General features: G+C 41.5%; 2 protein-coding genes across 7 annotated transcripts in view; both read right to left on the bottom strand.

Annotated features, from left to right (window-relative positions):
• The window catches only part of VWC2L (von Willebrand factor C domain containing 2 like), a 132949-nt gene extending 128108 nt beyond the window's left edge, over positions 1-4841 (bottom strand). The window contains exons 1-2 of one of the 2 annotated variants that reach the window (XM_045032633.1): positions 4550-4841; positions 1879-2345 (exon numbers count right to left, since the gene is read on the bottom strand). In XM_045032633.1, coding sequence (XP_044888568.1) covers positions 1879-2289 — 411 coding nt within the window. In that variant the 5' untranslated portion in view covers positions 2290-2345; positions 4550-4841. The remainder of the gene's footprint in view (positions 1-1878; positions 2346-4549) is intronic. The other variant, XM_045032632.1, reaches the window with a different exon arrangement.
• A 759-nt stretch (positions 4842-5600) lies between these two features.
• SPAG16 (sperm associated antigen 16) overlaps positions 5601-24019 on the bottom strand; it is a 766854-nt gene continuing 748435 nt past the window's right edge. For 4 of the 5 annotated variants that reach the window (XM_045032690.1, XM_045032687.1, XM_045032684.1 and 1 more), the window contains one exon: positions 5602-5956. In XM_045032690.1, coding sequence (XP_044888625.1) covers positions 5781-5956 — 176 coding nt within the window. In that variant the 3' untranslated portion in view covers positions 5602-5780. Of the gene's footprint in view, positions 5957-24019 lie in introns of all 5 variants that reach the window. The other variant, XM_045032685.1, reaches the window with a different exon arrangement.

Below are 24019 nucleotides of genomic sequence, written 5' to 3'. Positions count from 1 at the left end.
ATCTAAATTGAATCAGGAGTATCTCTACTGAAGTCCTGCATATTTGATGTGGGGCATTCCACAATCTGATATGCTTTCCCTTAGTTGTTAGGTGGTTATTATGATCGTGGAACTCCTTTGTCTACTGATCAGTTTCCAGCTAAAAAATTAGCATTAAGTTCAGGTGGGGGTTAAGTTTAAGCACAATAAACAGGGAATCAAATACATCTTATTCATTTTAACTGAAGTTTTGCGGCTCAATCTCAGTGCATAACATTGAAAACATACTTCTAGTGTTATCAGTGGTAAAGTTCTCATTCATTGTTTCTCTGAGTATAAAGGTAAAATGTGACCATTAGTTCCGTGACAACTTTTTTTTTCTTGCACAGGGTTTGTGACATAAAGATCCACATGGCATTCCTTATGCTCCAGGACCTCTCCTGAAAAGGTCTTACATTATTTTAGCATGTGTACTCAACCCTGACCCAGGAATTACACTAGGCCACTTATTTTTCAAGGAGTCACCCAAAGATGGTAACGTTCCATCTTCCCGGATCAGAGAATGATGCCTGCTATAGCAAGTTGGACTAATTTTTCTTAGGCTACTAACATTCCAATATGTTTTTACAGGTCACACCATCAGCAGCCTCATGTCATATTCTTCTGCAAAGCAAAGGACACACTATTAATGAGTCTGTCAAGGATATGTGACTAATGCACTATGGCACCTTATGAAGCTACTAGGCTGCTTCTAGGGGCTGGACTTCACTTTGGGGAGATCAACGCTGTTGCAATCAATGCAGCAGGGATCAATTTAATGGGTCTAGTGAAGACCCACTAAATCGACGGCAGAGTGTTCTCCAGTCGACCCCAATGCTCCGGCTCTCCCAGAGGAGTAAGGAAAGTTGACCGGAGAATGTCTCCCATCAACGCAGCACAGTGAGGACACCAGGGTAAGCTGACCTAAGTTACGTAGCTGGAGTAGCATAACTTAGGTCGACTTACCCTGATAGTGAAACCAATTTTGACTTGCTAGTTATGGGTGGATGGGAAATCCCCCATGAAAGAAAAACTAAACAATATACTATTTACTACAGGAAACAACAGCAAGAGACGATACTATCTGGAAATAAAGAAGCTCTATCTTGTGTTACTGAAATGCTGGAAAATACAAAGACTGAGGTGAAAGTATTTTCACTGCCAGAGAAGAAAAGAAACTGCCAAGTATATAGAGGGATAAGGCTTATACCCATGAAGAGTTAAAGGTTGTGCTTCAAAGCAAGTTTTCATCATTGAGCTATGAATCTGGAGGTCACGTTCTAAATTCATATGTTGGGTATAGATGCTACTGCAACAGAAGTATGTCATTTTCATTAGCTTAATGGAAAACCTGTAATCTAACTTATTAAAACCACAAACATATGTTGTGTTAATGATAAAGAGTTTTAGAAAATATGTTTTGGTCTTACATTTAAGGTTTCTTTCAAAAGGACTTTCACCCCAACACTCCCAATGGGAACTTGATAGTTACGATCAATTATTTAGCCATATACTTCCCATTATTTTAAAGTCACCTGCAAGGAAATTTAGCTACTAGTGAGCTTGATTATCACTATTTAACCAGACATAGCAAGTCCAAATGCTAACGACAGTTACATATTTTGATGCACTTGTGAATATTAATTCTCTGAGCACTACACATTTGTTGTACACATTTGGGGTGGGATTTTTGAAAAGTGCTCAGCATTGGCTTACCTCTGCTCCCACTGGAATCATTGGGAATTTTACCATTAACTTCAGTGGTAGCAGAGATAGGCCAATACTGAGTGCCTTTGAAAGTCCAACCACTAAAGTTCATATAACATGCTAGTATTGAATAAATACTAAGATAGCCCATACCTTAAATTCCTCCAAGATTTTGTAATTTTTCCCATGATATTCACAAAAGTTTTTCACTTCTTTGCACTCTGGGCAGCATCCATTGTGTTCTACTTTAGTACACTTTGGGTGGATTTTAGGGCATTCTGGTTGATCACAAACAGGTCCATCCTCAGTACAGACACAAGGACAGTTGGAATGCCCTGGGAAAAAACGTTCTCCCAGTTTGTATACAAAGCCACTGTCATCCACACAGCCTTTCCCTCGATAGTCATCAAAGATCAGATTGTCATTACTTGAAGTCTGGTCGCCTTCATCAGCAGGGTAGTCTTCATGATTGATGGCAGCTGGGGTGACCAACCCAAGTATTAGCAATAGAAGTATGCAGGCTTCATGAATAGGACAAGCCATCCCCCTCCTCAACTTCTGCATACGGTCCTAATCTCAGATAGAAACAGCTGCTTCCATAGGGACACCAGAGGGGTGGTCTGAAAATAAATATTTAAAATGAAAATAACCTCAAATATTAACAAAAACAGACATCTGAAGACCATGCTTTCAGCCTGTATCTGGAGATACAGTGTTTTCAAAATGAAACAAGTCTCCTATCCTCAATTATTCCTAAGGAGAACAAAGCATACTAAATATGTACATTAAAGCTAGCAATTGCATATATATAGATATATATACATATACACGTACATGTGCATGCATACACCATCCCATATGAAATCTCCACTCAAATGCTGACTTACACTGATGACTAATGTTTGCTTTTACCTATTTGTACAATTGGGTCATCTGACACACAAAGAAGTGGAATGATTGCCTGCAATTGCATAGTGAGTGGGTAATTCACTGGGACTGAACGCAGGATCGGAACTGTTCCTTTCCTTATGCTGTAACCACTACCCCGTCTCTGCTACAATACACAGCTCAGTTTCTTAAAATCAAGAGAATAAAGAATCAGGAGACGCCTTAGCAGAAAAAACAAAAGGTAAAACAATAATAGTATGAGCTCTGGTCAGACCTGAGCTTCAGATACGAAAGACAATCCTGTATTTTATTTAGACTTAGAGAGCTGGAATGCAACACTGTTTTACAAGTGGCATTTTTGCAGAGAAAGGTAAAGAGGTTGGGCTGAGAACATCTGTCAAGTCTGTAGTTTTTTTCCCCTATAGTCCAATGTCCTTATTCAGTATTTCTAGACACTGACTTTTTTCCGGGAAGCAGTATTCAGATTTGTATTAATTTCCAGCTAGGAGTTTATATATCAGTATTTTAAAATGTCTGGCAAGCCCACAGAATTATCGTAATATATTTGTCTCATTAGGTTAGTGACAGCTTCCATTCTAAAACTTAATATGCCATTGCAGCTATGTAAAACACCCAGACCATTTGGCAATGGAGAGTAATACTTAAATGGCCAAGGTGATGATTGACTGATCTGAAAAGGGAGGAAAGCCTGGCCCCGACCCAGGAAGAATTAGGCAAAAAAAGAAAGACTCAGCACATATTTTCCTGTTACATTATTGTCTGTGTTGTGTGTCACATCACTCTCACCAGTGCACACGTTCTCAATCCTTTTCTAAATGCCATTTGGATGCCAGTGTAATGCCAGCAGAAAAAATAGTCTCTCACCTGTTTTCAGATAACTGGGCAGGGAATGGCTGTCCTATAGTGAAAAGTATTTGTAGGATGACCTCCTGAGGTCCCTTCCAACCCTGATATTCTATGATAATAGTAGCTGATGACAGAAACTTTTTATGAACTGAAAAATATTAGCTTTATGTTTATTAATAGTGAGGCATGCAGTTTCTGCTAATAGCATACACACAAATAAATGAATATAGGTATGTGTATTTACACACACACACACACATATCAGTAGAAATGCACACATACTCATATGGATATCTATTTCCTCTTCCCTCAAAAGAAACATTTCTGGTATATTCAGATTTTTTGGTGACTATTGATGTTAAATGGTTATATTAATAAAACCCGTCAAAAAGACTGACTCAGGAGAAAGCTATAACCTCATACGAGAAACTAAAGGATCCTGCTTAAAAAGGCAGTTTTTCTAAAGCTACTATAGAGGGAGACACCGGATATTACACAAGCGTTGTCAAAATCACAAGCTATCCTCTTAATTGAAGTTCCAGATATGTTTTTATCACAAGGGTAAGGTACTGTAGTACTGCCAGCAGTAGCTGTTATAACATGCTGGGGTTTTTTTTAGAGTGTGATGCACACAGATAAGTCTGCATCATAGAACTGGGGAGTAAAGAGTTTTGCCCACCTAGAAGCTACAGGTTAGTATCAATTTTCAAAGCTCTGGTAAGTGGAGATTTAAGGGGGAAAAAAACCAGCCATCAGGAAAGTAATTGATATTGGAGGTAATGTGAAATGATCCAACCAACCCACTAAACCCATCCACGCTTGATGGCCAGGCACTACAAAGGGAAGGGTTACATATAAATCAACGCTGCTTTGGCACAGCCCGTGCTCATCTAAGATGCTCCACAGCAATTTCCAAGCCCCAGTCTAAGGAATGGGAGGGAAACGGACCCGACTGCAGCTCCACTCCGCTACGAATTAGTTTTAACAGTTCAACTTTTCCCTCCTTTCTGGCGGCCGGCTAGGTCGGTGAGCAAAGGCAGCTCTCCCCCAGGGAATCACGGCTACTCACCCAGCAGGCTCGGGGTGTACCGCTGCCGCGGGGCGGGGGGGGCACAGGCCAGCCTGGGCTAACAGGTCAGCGATCTGTTAGTGGGAGCAGCTCCTCTGCGTTACATTTCCAGCGCCGAGCCCCGGGCAATCGCTTCCCATCTCGCAGCGGCGGCGGCGGCCCCCAGGGCAGGGGACGGACGCGTCCGCCCGGCGCTCAGCAGCCCAAGCGAGCAGCAGCTCCGGAGGCGAGGCTGCCCCGCAGCCAGCCAGGCTCCAGCATCGCTCTGGATCTCCGCGGCTCCCCGGCTGCTCCGTTCCCCTCCCCGCGCGCTCCGCAGCGGGGCTGGCTTAGGCGGAGCAGCCCCGGCGCAGCAGCCGCCGCCGCCGGCTGGGGGAGCTCAGAGCCAGCCCCGGCTGGAAGGCAGCCGGCACCATCCCCCTCCGGGAGCAACTTTCCCCGGGCTTCAGCCCCGCAGCCGCGCGGCCGGGCGCATGGTGCCAGCCGCCGGGGTCCCTGCAGCACCGCGGCCAGCGCTCCGCATCCTGCGCCGGGCGCGCTACGAGCCCTGCCCGGGACGGGCCATTTCCGCGGGGGCGGAGCCGCGACTGCACCCGCACGTCAGGAGATCGCACCGGCCCCCTTCCCCGGGCCCGAGCCGCTGGATCCGGAGCCGGGGGGCGCTCCCCCGATCACACCGCAGCGCTGAGATGTCAGCTCCCCGCAGCTCCTGGAGGAGGAGGAGGAGGCGGAGATGAGCGGCCAGGCGCCTCTCGCCAACTCCCCTCCTGGCCCCGCCGGCATTCAACCCGGTCGCTGCGGGAAAGGGAGAGAAACAGCCCCACGTTGCTGCATTATTCAAACTTCGGAGCGGATCGCAGGCTAGAATGGGGCGGCGGGGGGAGGTGTGTATGTGTGTGTGTGTGGGGGGGAGTAGCTGAGCTCTTGTGGCTCTCGCTGTGTTGCATTCAAAACCGGCCTCCTTGCAATTCGTCTGGGCTGGCATTAGGCGTCATTGTAAAGCCACTGCTCCAGCAGCACCCAAAGGAGAGGCTGTATGTTCAGAAAGACACGCTTCCGCACACAGGGAAAGTCGGGATTTTATTTGGAACAAAGTCATTTCACGCAATGACAGCTCACTGCAAACAATAAGGGCGAAGGCATTTAGCTGGTGGCTGGCTGCTGGCCTGGTGGCCAATCAGTCCCCCCAGGCGCTGAGCCTGCCATGACCCGGACACCCAGCGGGGCTCACTCAGCTCCAGAGTCGAAGGGTTCCATCCGAGCCCCCCGAAAGCAGGTGCTCTGCCTTGTGATCAAAGACAACACTCTGCACCTCGTCCTCGTGGCCCACCAGGCTGGAAAGCTGCCCCGACTTGAGTTCCAGAGTCTTCACCGTGCCATCGTTGCTTGCCAGGGCCACGACGTGACCTGGAATTCAGAGCAAAGTCATCAAAGTTCTAGAAGGCGACCTGAGGGAGTAGGGGGACCAGATGTCCTGATTTTGTAGGGACAGTCCTGATTTTTGGGTCTTTTTCTTATATAGGTTCCTATTACCCTCCCCCCCCCCCCATATCCCATCCCAGTCCCGATTTTTCACACTTGCTGTCTGGTCACCCTATGAGGGAGCAAAGTCTGCAGTTGTGAAGGCTGAGGCTGTGGACTCTTGCTTGAAATGCACCCAGATTTAGCGGAAAGCAATATCCATCAATAACAACAGAGGAGAATTCAGAGTGATTAAGTGAAGCTGAGGACCTGGACTTGCTGCTCATTAAATTAAATTAATGGAGATATCTTATCTCCTAGAACTGGAAGGGACCTTGAAAGTTCATTGAGTCCAGCCCCCTGCCTTCAGTAGCAGGACCAAGTACTGATTTTGCCCCAGATTCCTAAGTGGTCCCCTCAAGGATTGAGCTCACAACCCTGGATTTAGTAGGCCAATGCTCAAACCACTGAGCTATCCCCTCCCTGCTTTGGAAAGGCATCTATTCTCTTTTTATTTTGGTTCAATGATTTAGGGCCAGATTCTGATATTCTCACTGAGAAGCACTTTAGCCCACAGGTAATTTAACTCAAATCAGTCAGCACTCCTGGATTAAGATGCCATATCACCTAAAAGAACCAGACTCCGTCCCTCTGACATTAATGTTGATATTCCCAGCATAATAAATTAAGGTGCCTAGGTGAGTTTAGGTGTCTAAATTCCATTGAACTTTAGCAGAAGTTGAGCACATAACTCCCTTAGGTTCCAGTGAAAACTCCCAGCCTAATTAAACAGTTAATATAGAAGTAGATACAGCAGTTAAAGGGGGTGGGGGGAAGGTTTTAGAAAGTCCAAAGCTTCCTTGCACTTATTTATAAAACAAGCAGCCTCTATATCTTATCAGTCTAAACAAGCGCAGTATGTATTTATAAGTTTATTATTTTGCAGTTTAAATAAAGAGCTTGGCTAACAGCTGGTAAGTGATACACTGAATCACCCCTTATTTTCTCAGCCATCAGATGAGAGACTCTCTCTGCTTCGAAATTAACTGCAATAATCAGGATTTTCACATATGTCCGTACACAGACAACAATAACAATACACCCCCAAAAATCAATACATTCATTTCAAGGCAGATATGGTCTGCTCAACAAAGCCATCATTGTATTTCAAGTCATGATTTTGGTCAAACACCTTTAGCTATTAGAGGCAGGTTCAATATACCCTCAGAATGATTATGGCCCTTTTTTATGTATCGGTACTTTTTTTTTTTACCCTGAAAGCAAAGACATATCACCCATAGAAGCTGAATTAATGCTGACATTGACAAAGTCAATGTGGTATTGAAGCAAAAGTTTTTGAGGAAGAGTAGGGAAAACAGGGCCAAGTGTTGCCACAGCTACTCCATGAATAGCTGATCAGGACTTACGACCAAACAAGTGCGTGGGAAGAATCTGGCCCAAAAGAAAATGTAATGTTAATGATGCTGAAGCCACAAGGTCTTGTGTATCAGAATCTGATGTAAATTTTATCCTGGAAATATATTGTCCATCCTTTCAGAATAATTCACGACAATGATGTCTCTTGTGATGCTCACCACAATAGGATGGCTTCATTTGACAGCGTGTGTGGTAAACAAATGCCATTTTCTCCATTTGTCAAGTGAAACATTTTGGCAAAATAATCTAAAAAATGCATTGAGAACATTAAATCACAGTATCAGAGGGGTAGCCGTGTTAGTCTGCATCTGTTAGTCTATAAGGTGCCACAGGACTCTTTGCTGCTATTAAATCACAGGTTATGCCTGGAGTGGTCATGGCAATTTGTACAAGAGGTGGAAGTATGGAAGTAGAGCTAACCATGATAAATCTGCTTTATTTGCAAACCTTTATAACTACCGGGCTTCTTCATCTAAAACAAAGCCTGACACAGCAAAGATCTGTAGGATGGATTAGGGTGTCCAAAGCACCAGATGTGAATATTTATTATAAACTCTCTTTTAGCAAGTCTTTGCTGACAGAAGCATTACATATGGATTTCACTTGCAACCAGACTCTATGGGCAATTGCTGGGAGGTTTTCCCTAAGAGGCAAAAAAAAAAAAAAAAGACTTTTAGCTCAGAGTCTTAACACTGAAACAGCTGGGTAGGGAGTTAATGTCACGTTTCATCTTTTTAAAACTGTAACAAATGTATATATTCAAAAGAGAGGATTTGGACAGTCCCAGTTAACGTTAGGAAAGTAAAATCAATCCAAATTGATATCTGAAACAATAAACTTATTTGTTTAGTTAAAATTCTCACTGACTACTGTACAAGGGGAATAGGACAGGCCCTAACCGTGCATCTTTATAACCTTTGCCAGCTAAATCATATGCCTGAAAGAAACAGATAGTTATGTTATTTGATTGGGGCATGTGAATATCTGAAAATGATAGTAAAATATAGTAACAACCAGCTAGCTGGTGTAGTAGTGATCAAAGAAGTATGTGTCTGACAGCTAGTACTCTCTGGGAAAGATGTTTGCAGGGGATGTAAGTGTTGGTGGAGAATGGTCTTTTCACACACATTCAGTGCTAGCCAATTTATGGTGCATTGCTATTGTGAACTATGAATAAAGCAACTTATTTGCTCTGTAGCAGAAGGGTGTGTGAGTGAATGTGTGAGTGAGTGAAACAGCAAATGGGGAAGAGAGGGCATATAATGGGAATGTCTCGTTTCCGTTACCCTTTATGTCAACACTGATCTACTTGCTCATGATGATTTGCTGATTATAAAGTAAATTTACTCCCTCCTTCCTGCCAAAATGAGTTTTTTCTTGTTTTGAAGAGAAAACAAATTGCATTTTATTGCTGATCAAAATGTTCTCCAATCAGCAAACCACACAAAAACGATGACATGATTATCATGTAAAAATCTACTTACAACTGGTGTTTTTACAAAGCACGCTTATCTGTACATTAACAAAGGCACTTTGATGTAGCACTCATGGGAGGAGAAAAATATGGCATACAGTGCAGTTCTACAGAGTCTATGGGCCAGATGCTCAACTAGTGTAAATCTCCACTGCTGTATTGAAGTCTATAGAACTATACTGATTCACATCAGCTGAGTATCTGGCTCACGGTGTAGAAGCTGCAAAGCATCAAGATTGAGATCAACATGTAATGCCAGGGAAGACCCCAGAGAGTTCAAACCATTTGCAAGGCCTTTGTTGGAGCCACACTGCTACAGGCTCACCCACAGCACTGGGCACACAGCTAGCAAAGGTGCACCACTGCCTCTGGTTGACCCATGACCAGTCCTGAACTCTCGCCTCCTCAGTCTGTGAGGCAGGAGGAATGACTAAGCAGGTCTTCATGAGGCCCTATCTACAGTATAAGCTTAGCACTGATGCAGCTAAATTGCTGTTGGCCATTGTTGGAATACAGGTACTAATGTTTCTAATGTAGACATGCCGACTCACCTGAGGTGGCCTGTTACTCTCTCAGAGCAGTGTAAGCTACAAGGAAATTTGCATCACAAAGTACTCTGGAAGTGACTATGTAAATATGGCATCTTCCTACTCAGCAGATCTGATACCTCTGCATACTCAGAACCATTTCTGCTGACATTAATGACAAAAATAAGACTGTACTGTTTTACTCCTGCTAGCCCTGCTGAGCCAACACAGTTAAGAGAATGAGCTGGATTCTATTCCTGTTTATGCATCATCAACAGGTATTGTTAATAAATTCCAGGCTGTTACACCTGTGCAACCCCATTGCCAATAATGGGTCACAGGGGTGTCATCCTTTGTTCCTCTGGATCCTTATTACAGGCGATGATGCGTAAGAAGGAAAGGACCCAGCTTGATTTTGAGATCCCAATGTCAGGAAGCAGGGCTGGCAAAGAGGAACAGAAAGCAACTGAGCACGTTGCAGGACTGTGCACACTTATTTTTGCTTTCATCAGCAGTAATACTCCTGAACAGATGGAGGATACGGGATTGGTAGCAAGACAGTCAATGGCAGTAGAGTATTGGCACCGAAGATATGCTAGGTGTAATATGGCTCCAAAAGGGGCACTGCAAGATACTTTGAGACCTATGGGGTCCTTTATGGGTATTACCACTAGGCAGGTTTTCATGACATGGTGGCAAAAATGCCTGAACTCCGTCTCACTCACATCCATGCACTCACTCCATTGTTACTGCTAATGCAGCTACACTGTTCCTGCCTGTGACTGGAACAGGGCTGGCTCCAGACACCAGCTAAAGAAGCAGGTGCTTGGGGCGGCCAATACCAAGGGGTGGCATTCCAGCCGCTATTGGGGCGGCACGTCCGGGTCTTTGGTGGCAATTTGGCGGCGGGTCCCTCAGTCCCTCTCGGAGCAAAGGACCTGCCGCCAAAGAGTGGAGTGGCGCAATCGCGCTGCTGCGTCTTTTTTTTTTTTTTTGCTGCTTGGGGTGGCAGAAAAGCTGGAGCCGACCCTGGACTGGAATATGGGTAATTTTTCTGGTTCAGCTGACAGGTGTTAGCACCGATGTGAATCATTGTGCAGACAGAGGGCCACAGGAGATGAGCCTGTTTTTATGACCATGTTAGTTATACTCGCTTCTTGCTTTACAGTGGAAAAAATGCCAGAAGCCATCAGAGGTCATAATGGTGGGATATATTCATAACATTCCCTATTGCATATGTGTTTGGTATCTGTTGTGTCTGTTCCTTCCCTCTCTACTGGCCAGCAGCATAGAACTGAATTCCCTTGTACAGGCCACACAAGGGCTAGAGGCTGATATATAATGTGTGGGAGGCTATGACTGTATGGTCACATTTCCTCTCTGTTCTTCCTGGGCTTTTTCTGAGTGATTAGGGCCTTCTGATCCTTTCCCTCCAAATGCAGAGTAAGGGAGCGGAGCATATGGCCTCGGCAGCTGAATTAGCGATCTCCACACTGTTCCCAAATTCCAGTGTCCTACAAGCAAAGAGCTGTTCTTGGATTCCAGTTCTAAGCTCCTGCATGGTAGCTTGTCATGCTGCCATTTACAGATTAGCCAAGATCTTTATTTTAGACACTGATTAATTACAAGCATAATCCTGAAGTTTTGGCCAGATATATACCTGAACAATGATAAAATCCTGAAGATCATTGCAATTCTCCCCTTGCCCTCTTATCAACATTGCCCCTTTAGAAAGACTGCACATACAAAACATACCCCGGGTGTTCTCTCTTGAGAATAGAGGTGCAATATCAAAAGATGTTATAACTTTATTTTATGGGCCAGACCTCATCTGGTGTAAATCAGTGTAGGTCTATGGCCATTGATGGAGTTATGCTGATTTATACCAGCTGAGGATCTGGCCTTATAACTTTAGGAATATGTGTAAGATTTTGGAGCTAGAGACATTTTGTAGACATCTGATACTAAGGGACCAAATTCTGATCTTTCTTGCACTGAGGCAAATGAAGAGTAACTCCAGTGAAGTTTATGCCCTGGGATAAAGCCAATATGAGTCCAATGTCGTGGCCATTATATGTTTAACTACATTTGATTTTAAGTTCTACGGAAGCAGGGATCTGTATTTCCTTGACTCTGAAGAGCCATAAACACCTATGGTGCTAAGTAAATAATAATAACAATAATGAAACCACTTCATGTAAATATAGTATGAAATCCATCTCATGATATGAATTGTTGGCTACATCTAAAATAGTGCTGGTATGTTGAAGCAGTTTAATTTAATTTGTTACTGCATGACAGATTTCTTCAGAACACAAAACTAGACAAGATTAATTTGCTGGGCTGATAAAGCCAAATTACCTAGGGTAGAGGGAACAAGACCTGTACTTGTCAAAGGACAAAAAAATTGACAATTCATATTCCAGGAGATCCTAATAGAAATCACAGCAATGATTACCAGCTGTCTTTGTAAAATGAATTCGGAGCGAAGCTCTGCCAAGGCAACATTAGGCAATGCTTTACGAGGCTACGTATTCAAGTATCCATAAACAATGCCATTTGTGCAATGGAATAGCCTAAAAAGCAGACTGTTTTACTGATATTTGGCTTTGACACTTGATAAATCATGTTGACCGAAGCCTTTGATTTTTTGTTATTAAAGGAACAAGTCACAATCCCAAAGGCTGTTTTGCAGTTAATGTATCAAACAGAAACTGAGCCCACCATAGAAAACACTCCAACAGATCTAACCTAATTTGCTTTCTACTTCCCTACTAAATCCTGCTATAGGCTTAGGCTATTATGGCTAAATGTCCATGTCAAACCAAAGACAAATGAAGGCCTGGTTGATTGGAATCATAAGATAATACTTATGTCGAAGCACTGATTTTTTCTTCAGGCAAATGAATGTAGAAATTATGCATCTAATTTAATTATTGAATACTCTGAATGTTTCTGTTTTAGCAGGACCGAGCTGCCTAGTGCCTCTACAGAATTTTGGTAGCATGAATGCCAAAAAAGTCTAATCAATGCCACACACAAATCAATCAAACAACCTACTACTTAATGTTTCCTATTAGATTGAGACATCAGTGCTGATAAAGTAGAATATAAATAGCATTATTTCTGTCTTTAATTCAATTATTTCTGTAGACCCAATATTAACTCTTTGGCTTATTTGTGGAACAGAACAAGAAATGCATAAAAGATCATGTTAAACTTTCCCTCAGCCTTTATTCATATAAATAGTCAATACTTATATTGACTATTCATGAAAATGAAAAATACCTGACTTGGATCATTGCTTCTAATGAAAGAAGGAGGTAATACAAATAATTATATTTCTCATTGACAACAAACCAAGAGCAACACTTTTCCCAATTTAACACCACCAGCTCCCCTTAAAACTGTAGGCAAAGCATTCTTCAAAGAAACTAAACCAGCCACTTCATATTTCATTCAAATTACAGGTGTCTTGCATGAATTTTAGCTATTTTGTTTATCATAACTGCATAGGGAAGAAGCCTGAAGCCTATGTGTAGCATAGATGAAATAACATATCATAGAAAGAAAGCAAAGCTTTGGTCAATATGACAATGATTTTTATACACATCAGAACCAATTCAAAGCAATTCACCGGGATCAATATAGATAGACAGAAATGTTTCTCAGCATTTATTACCTGTGGAGGGAATCATTGATTACCTCCATTGATTTCTTCTAGGTATGTGGAGAGGCATCTGTTGTTTTTCTAAAAAGATGCCTCAAAATGAAAAGTATCAAGAAACTACTTATATTTTAAGGATTTACATTAATGGTTCAACCGGTGCCATTACTCAGGACTTTGCAACCCCATTCAAAGAGAGGTGAAATATAATTTAGCTTATTTTTAGCACATGATTGTTAGTCAATATAACGTATTGTAAGAGAAGTTGTTTTGAAACCTTACCTGCAACTCATCTTTTAAAGTACACATTGTGCCAAATATGTCCCCCTTGTGCCAAATATGTCCCCTTTGTATAGCATTTTGTGAAAAGCATATGGTAAAACAGGGGAGAAAAGGAAGAGGCTAAATTCCTTGCTGATGTAAATAGCTGAAATTTCACTGACGCCAATGGAGCTACAATTTACATCACTATTATTATATCGTATGTTACAATAGTGGCTATAGGATGCAATCACCGATTGGGCCTCCATTGTGCTAGGCCCTGTAGAAAAAAAAAAGACGGTCTCTTACCCAGTTTGCAAACTAACTCAAAGACTAGAAACAACAGGTGACCAATGGATCGGGGAGTTCAAGGGAAAGTGTAATAAATGTAATAAGCTGTGGTCAGACTGCCTACCCATTGCCAAATGCCTGATAGGCATCATGGTAGGAGGAAAGGACTTGGCTCTAACTGTACAGATCCCTACCTGCTGTGAAGCGGAGGAGCTGATAGAAGCCAATTTACATCAGCTGAGGATCTGGCCCACAAAGTTTAAATTTAGTGTGAAATCACACAAGCACTTATTTTTGGGAACTTTGGGGGAATAGGAATTGATGGAAGGGAAGGCATCCACACACACCAATGACTTTACAGGCAAATGTTGGAGGGCTAAGCTCAGTCAGAGTAGATAAAATGTTTAACAGCTGTTGGAAAGTGTGATTGTAGTGGCTGTAGATAAAATTGTTCATTACTGTCATACCACGCAGAATGTTATTTACCAAGCAACTGATTTGCACCATATGAAAGATGTTTTATATATGTTTTTGTTCTATAAACAGCTTTCAACAAATACAGTAATTATTTCTTGTCTTCCAAACGTAAACTATGTTTTGCTTAGGAATGCACTTCTTTGACATTGCTATAATTCCTAAACTCTAGCAGCACATGAATAAATCCTTTGAAACAATTGTCTCTTGTTAGTAACAGCACATACCTGTTCCCCTCATCCACACAGAGCTTTTAGTTAAGTTTTTCACAAGAGGGAATGAAGAAGAATGTTCTCAAAAAGGTGCTAATTCATATGGAATAATTTACAAAATATTATAGTAATTCAGTCCAACATAATTGGGAAAGAAAGAAAGAAAAAAAGAAAGAAAGAAAGAAAGAAAGAATTTGCTGACACAGCGAATGGTTTTTAATGAGTTATTACTGAACGGACACTTAGTTCCTGTTAAGAAATCACTGATTTTTCTCTCAGGACTACCTATGTCAAAGACACTAGTCATCTGGCAATGTGCATTAGGAAAAATTACCATTATCTACAAGCACTTAAATTCCTGAGTCATCTTATTCATGCAAAATGTCCCATTGAATTCAATGCAATTACTCACATGCGTAAGTGTTTGCAGGATCAGGGCCTTACTTTGCAAAGAGAGAAGTTTTATTGTGATTCTGTATTTTTTATTGTTTTCAGATAAACCAACTTCAAAACAGCATAAAGGGAGAAGGAGACAATCAACAGAAAGAAAAGAATAGAAATACACAGAGTCCAGGCTCAGGAAGGTACTTATGGCCTAACTTTAAGCACATGAGTTGTGGTAGGGGCTTCTTATGATGGACAGATCCACTTCTATTTGGTTCTTTAATAGGACTGAAAATGTTGGAGCCTTGTAAGGGGAAATTTGGCTTTTTATGTTGACTCAGGGTATATAAAGGCAGGACACAGATTTACTAGACTCAACTATTCAAGGAAGAGAACCGTAACAGGAATTAAAGCCAGAGAAAAAAAAGACTTGTAGGCAAATTCCTCAATAGAAATTTAGGAATGTGGAGGGGGCTTTTAGTGAAGCATAGAATGATCCACCTTGTCGCGGTGATGGGTCATCAGGATAGAGTGATGGTGCTGAGTCAGAAATGGTGACATCGATTCCACATCAGCTGATTGTACTTCATTCTCTTTGGAAGGAGGGTTGTCCCTAGCAACAGATGGGCTTACTATAGGATATGTCCACAAGCCTTTAGTTTTTGGAGAGTAAGGGATCTGGTCGGCATGTGGCAAATTGAAATGGAGCACACTATTGAGCTCTGATTATTCTTCCATACGGAAAACTTGACCTAGATGGAGAGGCATTCTTCCCAAAGCTCGAACAGTTCTCAGAAGTTGACAAATTGCTTTTTGGTTAAAAAAATCACTGGAAAATTACTCTAAGCAGAGAAAACAGGTATCTGATAGGAGAAAATCCTTTATCTAAAGAGTCTTACAAAAGATTTGATAAGATCCTGGACAATTAGTGTACAGTTATTTTTCAGCTAAACATGAATTTGTTTAAATTAGATTTTATTTGGCCTTTTGGTGGTATTTAGTGTTTTCGAACGGGTTGGTTCTTGAAATGAAAAAGAAAAAGAAAAAGAAAACAAAGTGGTATGTGTTGGAGGACTGTTTTTAGGTGTCATTATTTCATTATCTTTTCTATCCAGAAAAGCAAATTGTATTTGCATCTAGTAGAAATAGCTTTGTCTAAATATCAATTATATATATTTATATATTTGCACGTATGTTCACCCGTGCAACTGAGTTTACCAGGATATAAGATTAAGTACATGGCAGATGGCATTCTGGTAAACCGTGGAAAGATAATTAACTCTGCTTAGAATTTCCTAACAGCAGGTAATTGAAGAGAGCAAACATACGTGAGGATTTATAGTCATTTATGTTTAGTTTGTGTAAGTGTTTGGGGTGGAATAGCTGGTACTCTTCTAGTACAAGGAGGGTAGTCTCATGGAGAAGATAAAAAGTGCACTGTTGAGAAAATAGGGTGGAATAGGATCCATTAATGAACTACACCAGGGGTCGGCAACCTTTCAGCAGTGGTGTGCCGAGTCTTCATGTATATACTCTAATTTAAGGCTTCGCGTGCCGGTAATACATTTTAACGTTTTTTAGAAGGTCTCTCTATAAGTCTATAATATATAACCAAACTACTGTTATATGTAAAGTAAACAAGGTTTTCAAAATGTTTCAGAAGCTTTATTTAAAATTAAATTAAAATGCAGATCTTATCAGTTTAGTGTGATCCTTGCCCTTGTTTTTCCTTGATGAGTTTTCCAATGTCGGGCACGGATTTGGATACTTTAAGCTGCGCACAGGCTTCTGAGGGATCAGTTGTTAACTGGCTGGAACCCCAGATCAGCAGCTGAGGTGAGTGGAGCTGGCGGCTGGTAGGGCTGAGCAGGGCCAGAGGCCTGGACCCTGTCTGGCAGGGGGCCTGCGCTGGAACTCCAACCGGAAGCAAGGTGAGTGGGGCTGCGGTGGGGACCCCGGCTGGCAAGGGGCCAGCAGCGGGAACCCCAGAGCGGCGGCGGGCTGAGCCGCTCAGCCCGTGCCATGTGCCATCAAAAATCAGCTCGCGTGCCACCTTTGGCAAACGTGCCGTAGGTTGCCGACCCCTGAACTATGCACTGCTTCGTCTCTGATGTTGTCTCTGGTAGTAACCACAGACAGGAGTTATCCTCAAGCTGAAAAAAACAACAGACCAAGGGCTGGGATGTTCAAAGGGACCTAAGGGAGTTGGGCACCCAATTTCCATCAATTTTCAATAGCAGGTAGGTGTCTAACCTATCAAAGCACTTTAACAAGGTGAATTTGGAGATGTAAGCTACAGAAGCCATTGAAATAGAGCAAGAAATGGATCATCACAGAAATCATAGAATCATAGAATCTCAGGGTTGGAAGGGACCTCAGGAGGTCATCTAGTCCAACCCCCTGCTCAAAGCAGGACCAAACCCAACTAAGTCATCCCAGCCAGGGCTTTGTCAAGCCTGACTTTAAAAACCTCTAAGGAAGGAGATTCCACTACCTCCCTAGGTAACCCACTCCAGTTCTTCACCACCCTACTAGTGAAAAAGTTGTAGTGGCTTTAAGTTTGAATAGCTTTAAGTTTGAATAGCTTTAAGCTTTAAGTTTTTTGATAGTGATTAGTTAGAATTGTACGTCAGCTAACTGGCATTTCACCTGTACAATATCCACTGGTATAAACTAATTCAATCTGTTCATCTGATTTCCCAAATTATTATGGTGATGCACGTATACATATAAAGGTGCTGGGATCAGGTGCATTGAGAAGTAAGAAGGCTTTTTATTTTTGTGATGGGGGATCTCAACAGAGAAGAAGCGTGGGAGAGTGTCTGCTCTTGCTTTGGGCAACTCAGGAAGATCCTAGTTTCTTTGTATATTGACAGGCATGACTTATACCATTTCTGCACACTTGGAGTGAAATATTTGTCTTGGACAGAAAGGTCAGCAGTTTTGTCATGTGCAGACCTGGGGGACTGATAGCCAGACGCTTGAAATTGGCTGTTATAGCCACTGTAGTGTTACCTCTGTATTTGGCAATCGCCACTGGAGTACTGTGACCAGTTCTGGTGTCCACAATTCAAGAATTGATAAATTGGAGAAGGTCCACTGAGGAGCCACGAGAATGATTAAGGATTGGGAAACATGCCTTAAAGTGATAGACTGAAGGAGCTCAATCTATTTAGCTTAACAAAGAGAAGGCTAAGGGATGAATTAAACAGTCTGGAAGTACCTACATAGTGGAACAGAAATTTGATAATAAAGGGCTCTTCAGTCTGGCAGAAGAAGGTATAACACAATCCAATGGCTCCAATTTAACAGCAAAGGTAATGAATCATTAGAACAACTTACCAAAGGTACTGGTAAATTCTCCATCACTGGAAATATTTAAATCAAGACTGGACGTTTTTCTAAAAAATATGCCCTAATTCTGACAAGAATCAATTCAGGGAAGTTCTCTGGCCTGTGTTATATGGGTCAGACTAGATGATCACAGTGGTCCCCTCTGGCTTTATAATCTGTGAATCTAAACATTGGACTGGCCCAATATACATTGGTAACGATAGCACATTTGTCGGAATATTAATGATATTACGATGCTGAGTCAATGGGAAGAAATATGAAGACATGTCAGAGTAAGGACTCGATCAATAATTGTGGTCTGAGGAACTTCAGAGAATGTGACGTTAATAACATTGCTGCTATAGCCCGCAGGGCAAGGCGATGACAGGAAAATGTCAAATGTTAAAATTCTGCATGAGTGGAAGGTGACTGCGGAAAAGAGTAACGATCAGTATAACCTGCTGATCTTCACAAATGAATTAATCATCATAAAATTATCTAAATGAGGTCCTGAGATGAAACTCCATTCGCAGGGACATTTTCTACAATAATTTCTGATCAAGTGGAAAGTAGCCACATTACAGTTCGGGTTCAAGTTGAACCATCACTTTTAATAACAATTTTTATTCTTCTATTAAAATTACACACATGAAATTTCAATTCAAATGAATAAATACTGGACGTTGATCAATACCTTCTCCAAAATGTGTTAGTTACTTCTTTGATATTTCAAGCAACTTTCCTACAACAATCTGGGAGAAACAAACCCTGATGTGAAACATGTTAGCTAAAACATCTTACCTTACCTTTCTCAGTGTTCTGGGAAACCTAGAATAATGTAAGTGATAGCAAAATACATTTTACAAATTGGAATTTACACTGGACTTCTTTAGAATTGGGATCCCTGTATACAATTTTTGATGCAAAATGGCCTACACTATTAGAAGTTTCAGAGTAGCTGCTGTGTTAGTCTGTATCCGCAAAAAGAACAGGATTACTTGTGGCACCTTAGAGACTAACAAATTTATTTGTGCATAAGCTTTCGTGGGCTAAAACCCACTTCATTGGATGCATGCAGTGGAAAATACAGGAGGAACATGAAACAATGGGTATTACCCTACATATAACACCTACTGTTTCATGTTCCTACTGTATTTTCCACTGCATGCATCCGATGAAGTAGGTTTTAGCCCACGAAAGCTTATGCTCAAATAAATTTGCTAGTCTCTAAGGTGCCACAAATACTCCTGTTCTTTTTACTATTAGAAGTCAGTATGATGTCCAGCTAAAAGATCAGGGCATTCATATTATTCCAGTTGCAAGACTTCTATTTTTTTTTACCGGCCTAATGAGGTTAAATATCTCAATATATAGACATAGATTTTCTGTCATTTCACAATGCAATATTTCTGTTGTGTTTTATAAACAACAGAAAGACAGCAAGATATTCAAAAACCTGTTTCTGTCTAATAGAAACACAAGTTTCAGAAGCATTAGTAGAATGTAAAATAACCCTCTTTTTATTAATATTCTACTCCTCCCTCTCTTTTTGGATGCCTGCAGTCATTCAATACAAGCCTCTTTGATCCTCCTTTCTTTCTCAAATGATAATATGGATATGCAAGTGGAGTACGAGATCAGACCAGGATGTAAGTAATGACTTATTTTCCCCATGGATCCCCATATGTGTCATCTATTCAACCTTATCATTAGCTTAAAGAATGAAGGGCCAGATTTTTAATGGAATTTAGGCACTTTAAGATGCAGATGGGTGCCTAGCGGATTTTCAAAAAGACTTAGGCATCTAACTACCATATTCCCATTGAAATCAATGGGAATTAGACACATAGGCATTTTTGAAAATCCCACTGGGTGCCTAAACACCTTTAAAAATCTGGTCCCCATTAGCCAGTGTCCACTACTGAACCTGGATCTTCATGGCAGAGTGAAGTCATGAAGCCATAGCAACAGTCCATAATTTAAATATATTTGATACTGAAACAGATTGCATCCTTTCCATGAGTTTTGTAGCTCTAACACTGAGGTAATGCACTTTTTGTCTCTATTGTACTTCTAACTGGTTGTAATTAACACCTCCCTCTCTAATACAATTCCCTTGGCTCCTAGAAGAGCCTTATAGAGTGCACTGAGCCTAATGAACATTTCAGATGTGGCCCTCATGTATGATGAAGGCTGCATGAGATTCAAGTGGAATCAGGTGGTTGAGAGTTGTTGTCAGTTGTTCTGCAGGCATGGATGTCAAGCTCAATTTTAGTCTTATAAGAATTTAAACTCATTGTAATCAGATGCATATAAATGATCTCAGGTGAAAAGGAGTTTGGAAAAAATAATCATTTTGCTTTACCTCACAAGTTGCAACCTTCGCTCCCAAACGTTTTTACCACTGAGTACACGCATAGAATAAAGCACTTGCGTTCTCCTCGGACTGCATTATAGAGAAAGCTGCTGATAAACACGTGTTTTGAGTGCTAATGCTTTTAGTATTCATCTTCCATTTGCATCAAATTAGCTGTTGAAACAATTCCATTTTGGCTATTAAGTTAGTTTGCAAGACCAGAAGTAAATGAATAAAGACGGAGATTGTTATTCATCAGGTTGATCTTGTGCTTATGGAATGGGATTGAAATACACAAGACCTTGGTTCAATGCCTGGTTCTGCTACAGACGTCTTGTGTGACTTTGGGCAAATAACTTATTCCCCATCTGTAAAATGGGGATAATAATGCTCCCTTTCTCAGAAGCTTTGTCCATTTCTATTGTAAATTATTCAGGGCAGGAACAGTGTCTTATTCTATTTGTTCAGTATCTAGCATAACAGAGCCCCAATCTGAGTTGAAACCCTGAGGTGCTACTGTAGTACAAATAAATAATAATAATTGGTTTAAGAGGTTTCTTTAATGTAGATTATTATGAAATGATTGGCACCTAAATGTTTTGCCCTGCAAACAACTAAAATGTGTTTGACCATGATAGTGAAAAAACACAGATTTAGAAACAGGGTTTAATAAAATCTTTTCCAGGGAAAAACTTAAACAGAGGCTCCGCCCTTAACATAAGCATGTTATTGTCAACAGTAGCACAAGGAGGAACCAGGAAAGGAGATATGGCTTGGTCTTTTACCTAAACATTCCTACTACTGTCATTTTTCAGGTTTGTCATATTCACTGTCTTGACAGTGCAAACACTACTCTGTAAAATCTGTCAAAGAGGCCAGTTGATTTCCTACATCTTCTGACACTTGCAGCTCTTTAATATCAGGCTGTCAGAACACCTAAGAGAAAGACAGGTGCTTACTTGTTCAGTGCTGTTACTGTGACTACCATCACACATACTTTAATCATTAGCCTTATACTATGAAATTCTGACTTTTATATCCTTGGAGTTCCAGGCTGTAAAATGCTACTGGCATAAATCTATCTGATGGGTTAGCTAGCTCACTTGCCCATGGAACTATATTTATAAAATGAATCCTTTGTATTTTATGAAGTGTACATTATTTTTTCTAAAATTTTCTACTGTGATCTGTTGCTTTCACTGTTGTTTTTTGTAACTTTTTATTGAATTTATGATACCCACGGGTGAAACTCAGTTGGGTAACAGTCTTCTCTATTTTAAACCAGGGGAGATAAGGCACAGTCATGAGCAACGGGTAGTGCACCAACCCAAGAGTAGCCCTGGAAGGCACTGGACTCAGAGAAACCTCTCTAAGCCACATCTCCTTCCCTGGGTCCTCCTTACACCATGCTTATCAGCAGCACATAGCCACACCCGCTGTGCCAGCTCAGTTCTTCTGGTCAATGAGTGGAAAGTGGAGGGGTGGATTCAAAGCACTATCCATTCCTAACCCAGCTGTTCCAGGAGGGAGTAAGAAGGACCCACTTCTTCCATGGAGGATAGGTCCATCAGTGGCTATTAGATTAATAGATTCATAGATTCTAGGACTGGAAAGGACCTCGAGAGGTCATCGAGTCCAGTCCCCTGCCCTCATGAGGCCAAGATGCAACCCCATTCTCTGGGTGTCCCTAAGCCTATGACTACCAGATCCTAGGACTGGACAACAGGTGATGGATCACTCAATAATTGCATTGTTCTGTTCATTCCCTATGAAGCATCTGGCTGCTGTTGGAACACAGGATACTGGGCCACTATGATCTGACCCACTGTGGCCATTTTTATGTTCTTATGTTTCATGAAACCTTCCACACCTGAATTGTTACCCCATATATTGTACCTGAGTTGAATTTTAAGTGCTTTGAAGCAGGCACTGTATATTTTTGTGTGCTCTACAAAATGCTGCATATTTAGCTTTCAGACCCGAATGAGTATTATTACAAATACTGAAGCATTTTTCCTTATTGAAGTGCAGTAATATCAAGGTATAGCCAGATCAATGATCACAATTCTCAAATTAGTTATTGGGGTGTCACATGCACTTGTAACACACAAGTTCTTTTTCAGGTGGCTACTTAGAGTTAATTAAGAAGATGAAATTGATAAATCACACACAGAAACTTTATAAGCTTTTGATAACTGTGACAGGGTGCTGAGTGACCCCTGCCACTCCAGCCCCAACCAAGGGGAATGGATTGCGGCTGGTTGGATAGCCCTGTGTCTGCCTGGTAACGGGCAGCAGCTGCCAGCCTCATTAGCCAGGGCTATAAAGGCTGGCAGGAAGCCCAGGCACAGTGGGAGGCGGGAGCCTTCGGGTCTGTTGCTGGCCAGGCCTGCATTTGGCAAAGTTGGCTGTGAAACCTGTTCATAAGTGGAAAGTGGTGGCGGGAAAACAACTGTAGATAAAGAACACTGGTGTTGCATCAAGCTGAGGCGTTCCTGACTGATTGGAGAGGGCAACAGGGGCTGAAACCAGAGCGGCCCAGCATGCGCCTCGCCAGAATAACACAGACAAATGTAACTGAAATCATAGAAAAATCAGTATACAGAAGTATAAAAATAAGATAAGTACAGTAAAGTGGCTTCCGCCACTGTTCATATTTATAATCTTACATTGTGCATACTTACAACTTTCTGGAGACCTTTAGAAACAAAGATGGAAGAAAATGTAAGTGGAGATAACCCCAAGAAGAAGGTGATGAGTTAGGCTTCCTACCTGGCTGTCCCATGTCATCCCCGTGTCCTAACACCAGGCTGGATAACCACATCTTTTATACACCTTTTCCTATTCCACCCACCCACATCTGGGACCATATCTGATGAGGTTTCAGACCCTGCCCATGTGTTGTATTCTGGCTAACCATAGTTAAACTTCTGACCGTTATCACCTCATTTGTGTCAATTAACGTCCCAATAATTTTAATATATCAATGCAGTTAGCTCCATAGTTACTTTATTGCAAAAGTTCCCTACGAGTAGGGTGACCAGATGTCCTGTTTTTAAAGGGACAGTCCCGTTTTTGGGGACTTTTTCTTGTATAGGCGCCTATTACCCCCCACCACCTGTCCCGTTTTTTCACAGTTGCTATCTGGTCACCCTACCTATGAGGCTATCATAGGTTCATTTCTGGGTTACCTCTTTATCACACAATGCATTGCTAAACTATCACAAGAGACATATTGCAAAATTTTATAACATTGGGTCAAACACATAATACTCTTGCTAGCTTATACCAACTGCCAACTTCTACTGGGCCTCACTTTAAGCCCTTAACACCTAATGCTGAAGACATTTAGCAGGACTATTTTAAAAACACGGATTTTGGTTATTCTGTTTGCTGTTACAGCTTCAATTGCTTCCATTACTATTTCTATACACATGCTTAGCAGCTAGATTATAGTTTGCCCCAAAAAATATCAGGTCAGGGGTCAACAGTCAACATGCCATGAACATTAGGCCCAGCGTATCCTAATTAGGTATGTGGGAATCATTTCTAACAGAAAAGCTTGCAGTTAGTCCAGACTTTTTTATAACCCC

Source organism: Mauremys mutica, chromosome 10 (assembly GCF_020497125.1).
Source record: "Mauremys mutica isolate MM-2020 ecotype Southern chromosome 10, ASM2049712v1, whole genome shotgun sequence".
NCBI classification, from domain to species: Eukaryota; Metazoa; Chordata; order Testudines; family Geoemydidae; genus Mauremys; species Mauremys mutica.
This window is presented reverse-complemented; position numbering and strand designations above follow the sequence as displayed.